General features: G+C 33.6%; 1 protein-coding gene across 1 annotated transcript; it reads right to left on the bottom strand.

Moving 5' to 3' along the window:
- Positions 1-1,251: 1,251 nt before the first annotated feature.
- On the bottom strand, positions 1,252-7,229 carry CCT1 (chaperonin containing TCP1 subunit 1). Its single transcript, XM_090168112.1, has 12 exons — positions 7,053-7,229; positions 5,465-5,550; positions 4,658-4,786; positions 4,126-4,223; positions 3,560-3,670; positions 3,058-3,239; positions 2,861-2,987; positions 2,559-2,734; positions 2,366-2,489; positions 2,083-2,275; positions 1,684-1,847; positions 1,252-1,611 (listed from the first exon to the last, which is right to left on the bottom strand). The coding sequence occupies exons 1-12, from the start codon at positions 7,120-7,122 to the stop codon at positions 1,422-1,424; spliced, it is 1,650 nt and encodes a 549-aa protein (XP_090024238.1). The 5' UTR covers positions 7,123-7,229; the 3' UTR covers positions 1,252-1,421.
- Positions 7,230-7,376: the final 147 nt, after the last annotated feature.

Genomic DNA, 7,376 nt, shown 5'->3' on the forward strand with positions numbered 1-7,376 from the left:
GTCAGCTTCGAGTTGCTGTATGATGGGCTCATGCTAACTCAGGGTACATGTCATAGTAGAATGGCCTGGAAGAAAGCCGGATTGCATGTGGTAGAATATCTCGTTATTGATATAGTACTCCTAAAATCTGATTGTACGCACATTGTTCTGGTGTCTTAGATAATGCTTGCAGGATTGATATGCCTCTGTAGTTTCCCGGGTCCTTGTGATCACCGGCTTTATGAATTGGTACTACTTTAGCTTCCTTCCACCTAGATGGAAACTGCCCCAGTTGGAAAGATTTGTTTATGATTTGGGTCAGGACTGGAGCTATAATAATTGCTAGTCCTTTAATTATTGACACTGGAAGTCCGTCTGTGCCTATGGCCTGACTGTTGGGGAGTGATTTTAAGTGATTGAACACGGTTTCGGTGCTTACCTCCTGGAAATCGAATTTGGAGTTCCTAGTCTCTGTTAATGCCAGTGGATCTTGATGACACCCTAATGGACTGGGTGCTTGGTGATTAATGAAGTACTCATTTAGGCAGAATGGGATGTCGGATAGATTATTTATTAATTATTTGATTGGTGAAATTGTCTCCTCTCTTTTTAAGTGATATTTTGAAAAATAGTGCTCTAATTATCTAACAAGATGGCACAGCCACAATAGAAGCCTCTTCCTCCTAGCACTCTTGATTTTACTCCATTGATTAAAAGCTGTGGCTCAGCACTGGCATAGGTAGATAGAGGGATCTAAAACCAATCGCATGACACCTGAAATAAATTTATATCGAGTGCCATTGAAGATAATTTGTTGATTTCCAGGGACCTTTACGCCGTAATTTCCAATCGGGGGCGAAATATGCCCCTTTGATTAAAAAAAAGCTTAAATGAATTGCCTCGGAGATTACAACATAATTTTGGTAGCTGTTTCACCCATACGCCATGGACTTCTCAAAGAATTTAAAATAGATACAAAATTAAAAACCAGAACAATCCTGTCATGAATAGGTACTCCCATGCATGAATCTACATGGGTATTCTTGTAGTTGGTTTTCAAAACAATTTTGGAGTAGTAAGGTTGGCGCTTTATTTTGCAATTATCTTCCAATTTACTGTAATCAATTACAAAAATTGTATCTTTGGTTTACATTTAAACAAATGCAATAAACACTAGCTTCTCAAATTTCAGTGTTTTTGCAAATCTGCATAATTTACTTTTCATTAGTCACTTACAAGTTGGTAGTCATAATAAAAGTGCCCAAAAATCTTGTTCATCAAAATTTTAATAATGAAAAGTACAAATAAAAAAGGAAACTAAGTATGATATAAATACATTTAAGGTTTATGCTCATATCCAAACATGGTGTTAGTATAATTTATGGTGAAACAAGTCATAACGTAACTTGTACAAGGTGGACAAGAATTTTTTATTTTAGTAATTACATATCACCGCATTCATCTCTGCCTTGTTCTTTTGCTGGATTTAATTTTATTAAATCATCAATTCTTAAAATTGTGATTGCTGCCTCTGTTGCAAATTTCAGAGATTTGACTTTTGATATAGCTGGCTCTAAAACTCCGGCTTTCTTGTTGTCTCTAACAGTTCCTTCAAAAAGATCGAGTCCAACACTATCAAAGCAAAAAAAGGTATAATTTCAATATAAAATTTAAATTCAACAATCTAATACTATGATTGCTTACCACTTGAGGTGTGCATGCTCTGGTTTTGTCTGTGAGCTATTATGGTAAGCCCTTAACTTTGCCACTAAGTCTGTTGCATCCTTAGCTGCATTTACTGCTAACGTTTTCGGTATGACAAGTAGAGATCTTGCAAATTCTGCAATAGCGAGTTGCTCTCGAGAACTCTTAACATTTAAAAAAAAACAAAAGGTGTTAAGATATCAATTAGTCTTGGTTTTACATCATTTTAGATATTTTACTAAATTATTTTCTTATCAAAAAGGAAAGTCATGTGAAAATTATTGAGACTTTGGTAATCAGTATTCAAGCTTAACTATACAGATACTTAACATTTAGCCACATGCATTCCAAAAAGTTTGATGACAAAAGTAAATAGTCATTGTTATATTATGTACTTACAAGGGAAGTAGCAAAGTTTTCCAAATAAATAGACAATGCAGCCTCAACAGCTCCACCTCCTGGTACAACACATTTTGACTCCATAACTCGCTTAACAACACAGAGTGAGTCATGAATGGACCTTTCCATCTCATCAACAAAAAAATCATTGGCTCCACGAAGAATAATCGAGGCTGCTGAATGAGCTTTTGGTCTATTAAGAGAAATAACATAAGAAACACAAATAATTGAGATTTACAACAGCGATTGACAAAAAACGCAACAACGCAATTTTTTAAAATACCCTTTAATAAGGAGGAGTTCATCATCACAAATTCTCTCTTGTACAACTTCAGTGGCTTCACCGAGGCTACTAACCTCAAAACTTTCATCTCCTTCTATATTAGCCAAGCTCATTAGGAGTGTGGCTTTTAAAGGAAATAAGAATTTAGTTTTTATTGATATAATTAATTTTGTATTTAACAATCAGAGCATACCTCCTGTAGCTTTGGCTATTCTTCTCAAATCAATTTTCTTACATCTGCGTATTGCCATAGCACCAGCTTCCACAAAATATTTTAAACACAAATCATCAATTCCACCAGTGGTAAGAATTACATTTGCACCAGTGCTAAGGATTTTTTGAATCCTCTCCTTTGTAATATCCGACTCTCTATTGAAAGAGTCAAAAACCAGGAAAACAAATTAATCTACAAAAACTAACTTATATTTTAAAAGAAATTTCACATCATGAAATAATATATGATTTAACCATGTAAAGAAAATCTAAACGACTGACCTCTGTCGGATTGCTTCTAGTTTTCCAGGATCAGTAACTAAAACCTGGACACCCAAATGCATTTTCACTCTTTGTAGACTGAAATCCAAGCATGCAATTTTAGCACCTAATATCTGCTTAGGCATCGCTAAAAAAGACACTAGTATTAAGGAGACATATAGATATATATTGAGCAAATTTTTGAAGAGTATGCTCACCTTGAGATGCTACAGTACAATTAAGTGCGTATCCATGAACTAGAATGCTTTCTCGGGTACTTCGTCCATGCGCTTTCAAAACGTTAACAGCTTTGATTGGATACTTAAAACCCCCTTTACCATCACTAATTTTTACAGCATTTGCAGCATCAACAACCATGTTGGCAAAGAAATCAGAATCACTAAGATGTTTTGTTAAGGTTATTTATGCATACATGATTATTATTAATATTTGAAATATTTAATAAACCCCACCCAGTTTACCAGGGATTTTTCCCACCAATCTCTTGACAAAATCTCAGTTAACTTGAAACTATATTGGCCAAACTTTCTGCAACTTCAACCTCTATTTGATTTCTTTCTTGAATATTAAATTACACTAAAGTTAACACATTTTTAATATATATTAAATAATTTGTGATGCTTTATAATAGTCAATAATTAAATATAAAATATTAGCTTAAATGATTGAGTTCCACAATTCAATGAATGAAAAGGATACGGTCCAATTATCTTTGATGACATGGAAGTTTTAGCGCAATTAACTATTGAATCTCTTCCTAATTCATCAACGCTTATGGTTAAGTGATCTTGAATATATTTACAGGCTTCCCTGAAAAATTGTAGAAAAACCAAAGAAAATTTAGTTACATTTGGCTCAGTTACAAGTTATTAAAAACAGAAGTTTTTTAAGAAGTTTCTCATAGTCTGCCTTAAAGTCTCAGCACCAAACACCAAGAAATCAGAATTGATTATAATCACAGAAACCAGAAAAAGGGTTCCCAATAAATTCATGCAAACATTCTAATAAGTAAAAATGAAGTCATCTATAGGCTTCGAGTGCAGAATATTTAGTGGCATTTACGGGAAATAGCAGGCAACTTTTATATAATTCAGGCTGAAACTTTCAGCTGCTGTATGGAATTAATTTTGAGAAGACAACTATCAATTTAAAACTCAGTCAGCCAATGGACTTCAACACTTCTGACAAAAATTTAAACTACACTCGAACCCTATGTTTTGAATATTCAAGACATCTTTGCTTTCAATGAAAACCCTAAATCTTACTTGCAAGCTAAACGATATCCACTTATGATTGAAGTTGGATGAATCTTGCATTTCACTAATTCATCAGCATTTTTTAGTAGCTCAGCGGCAATAATAACCTATAAAAATGGCAAAAAAAATCAAGAATAATAATACTGGTATTGGTAAATAAAGTGACGTGTTTCATAAGCTTATTAAACATTCTGGCTTTCCCTATTACATTACTTATGTATTAACATTGTTGTACTGGTTTAAAATTTTCCAATTTTAAATAGTGTCATACACTGTCGAGATAAACTATTTTTACAGAGATTTAGTAAAGCATATGCTGAAATTAATAATAGCATTAAAGATGATTAAACTTCATATAGCATTTTGGGAACATAGGTAATATAGGAAACAAAGTTTTCCATAATCATGGATTTTCAATACATTTACTAAATCAATTTCCATGGTTTTCAGGTTTAGTACTACCCTACCAAAATTAATAAAAATTGCATTCTAACTCTAATAGTGAGTCCTTATGATAAGCTATTTCATTAGATCTACTTACCACAGATGTTGTACCATCACCAACTTCCTGGTCTTGTAAATCAGCCAACTCTACTAAAATTTTTGCAGCTGGGTGTTCGACTTCCAATAATTTCAATATGGTTGCTCCATCGTTTGTTATTGTTATATCCTAAAGCAAACGAAAAAAGGAAAAAACCAGGGTATGTCTTAAGATCTTCTGCAGGGTCCCAGGCTTTTTGGTGGAGATCGCGATTATCACAATAAAATGTTATTCATTCTAAAATGCATTTTAAGGGGAGTTGGAACTTTACCAAAAAACCATTCACTAATAATCGTACACCTGACATTTGGCAGTAAATTTAAGTTTTGTGGGAAAATTAATGTTAAACTTAAAAAGTCCAAGTTCTTTAAAACAAATTTCGACTGATATACAAATATCTAATGTCAAAAAGTTGCAGTCTTAACCGGTTTTCAAAAATAGTGTACTACATAATACGCCATTAAAATTATCTTATGGTTTAAAAATTGTCTAAAAATTATCTACATGTACAATAATTGTCATGTCTAGCAATGCTGATGGGGGCAGAAATGTAAATTCATTGATCAAACATAAATATGGAAGTTCATACTTCCTTTAAGGGAGCCCTTGGTTACATATTAGTGATTACTCTGCCTTATGAGAGAGGCGCAAATAGCTCATTCAAAAAATGAGTTTAATTTCAAGATAATGATACTTCAATATATCAATTTTATTTTGATAGAAAATAATTTTTTTCAATTTAAATGTACTTTTCTACCATAATTATTGTGATACTTTAATGATGAAAAATGGGAGGATAAAACTTACTCCAATATCATCTACTAACATCTTGTCTAAGCCAACAGGTCCCAATGAACTTTTGACAATATTAGCTATTGAGCTGGCAGCCATAACTGGAAAATTTTTAAAATTTGAAACATCCTTTAATTTCACCAAAACCATACCAATTGTCATAAAAACTAAAATGCATAGATTTAATAGACCTGTCTCTATTTTGAATTTTAGCCACAATAGAAATACATCAGGGTAAAAAGTTTAACAAATGACCCATTCGCATTGGAAATCAAGCACATTTCCAAAGGGTGCCACAATGGACCTCTGGTCAAAGTACTAGTATTTAAAGTATTTCTACCAAACGTAACTGACGCAAACTGAAGAATGACTTCAAATAATTGTGGAGGGACTGGTAAAGGAAGTGGTATGTTATTAGTAGAACACATTTTTTGGAGTAGTTTGGGGTCATTATAGGTCCACCTCCTAAAATCAGGCCTGGATAAAATGGTAAGATGGAGTCTTTCTAGGAAAGCATATACATTATTCTTGCAGGGCACAGCCGAGTTAGTTACTGAGTTGGTAATCTAAAAGATCATGATGTTGTAAATACTATAATTTTCTGTGGTGGTTGGAAAATAAAGTATGAAATACAGAAACAGGGATAAAATTGGAAAAGTTATAAAGTCTAGTTCAGGTGATCATGACTGTTCATAAAAATAAGGAGATCCCTCTTGAAAAGGTTGACGGAGCCAGCACTAACAACATCTTCTGGGAGGGAGTTCCAGGGGATAATGGTTCTACGGAAGAATGAGTATTTTAAGTAGTCCCTTTTAGAGTGAGGTAGATGGAGTTTCCTGCTATTCCCACGAGTGACAAGTGTAGAGGCCGTGTAGGAGAAGTAAGTCTGACCAGAATTACGTAACAGTTTGTACAACAGTACCAAATCCAAGTATAGGCGGCAAGACTTTAAAGGCATCCAATTTAGGGTAGCAAGTCTGTCAGAACGAGATAAAGTCTGGAGAACGAAGGGAATTTAAGAGTCACGAGCTTGAACATTTTCGAGTTGATTGATGTGGTGTTTTTGATAAGGGTTCCAAAGACAGGATGCAGCCTCCAAAAGCGGATGAACGAAGGTGTTATAAAGCGTGGTTAGATTTTTTTTTTAGATGAGAGACCATTTTCTTACAGTTTTTAGTTGGAAAAAAATCCTGTACTGTAACAGTTCTTAAATAAAGCTTATAAAAGTTTTCTCCATTATTTGATCATTTTACAACTTGCAGTTCAACCTTTGAACTTTTATCAACTGGTTACGAGCTCTCATTCACTTAACCATTGGCTATAGAAAAGAGAGCGAGATGAACCTTTCCCTTTCTATTTCAGAGACAATGATTGAATAAATTACGTGAAATAAGTATCTCTAATACCAGAAATTTAAAAACGGAATTCTTCATAATATTATTTTAAATCTAAAATTAAAAATTGTAAACACGATTTTGTAACATATTAAAAAATAAAAAGGGTGCGTCATGTTTCGCATTGTCACTCCTTATATAGGCTTTTCTCTCCCACGTGCATCTGAAGCTATAAAGGATTTTTAGTGCAAATTTCATTTAACACTCACCATTTTGGCTTCTTATAGAAGACCCCGAAGTTCTCGTTCCACCAACACTTAGAGCGCTAATTGCAGACATCTTAACTAGTTAAATTAAATTATGAGATAACAATTAACACAGATATTTTATTTCAATTTAAATCAGTCTGACTATCCTTCAACCGATGAACCGAATGTAACGAGGCAAAGATAAACTAATAAAGAGACTAGCAAAAACAGGACCAAAAACTTTGATAGACGACGTAAAACCTGATTATTTCGTTTTCTAATTGCTCTGACAGCACTGCAGGCTTGGAAATAAGGTTTATTTCTAAACTGGTCTATTTGGCCAAT

Source organism: Leiobunum rupestre, chromosome 3 (genome assembly GCF_980474605.1).
Source record: "Leiobunum rupestre chromosome 3, qqLeiRupe1.1.hap1, whole genome shotgun sequence".
Classification (NCBI taxonomy): Eukaryota; Metazoa; Arthropoda; class Arachnida; order Opiliones; family Sclerosomatidae; genus Leiobunum; species Leiobunum rupestre.

Coding starts and splice junctions, on each gene's coding strand:
- CCT1 (XM_090168112.1), bottom strand. CDS start 7,122: ATGTCTGCAATTAGCGCTCTAAGTGTTGGTGGAACGAGAACTTCGGGG. Junction 2,735..2,860: donor CTAGAAGCAATCCGACAGAG/GTCAGTCGTTTA, acceptor CTCTTTCAATAG/AGAGTCGGATATTACAAAGG. Junction 1,612..1,683: donor GAGCATGCACACCTCAAGTG/GTAAGCAATCAT, acceptor TTGCTTTGATAG/TGTTGGACTCGATCTTTTTG.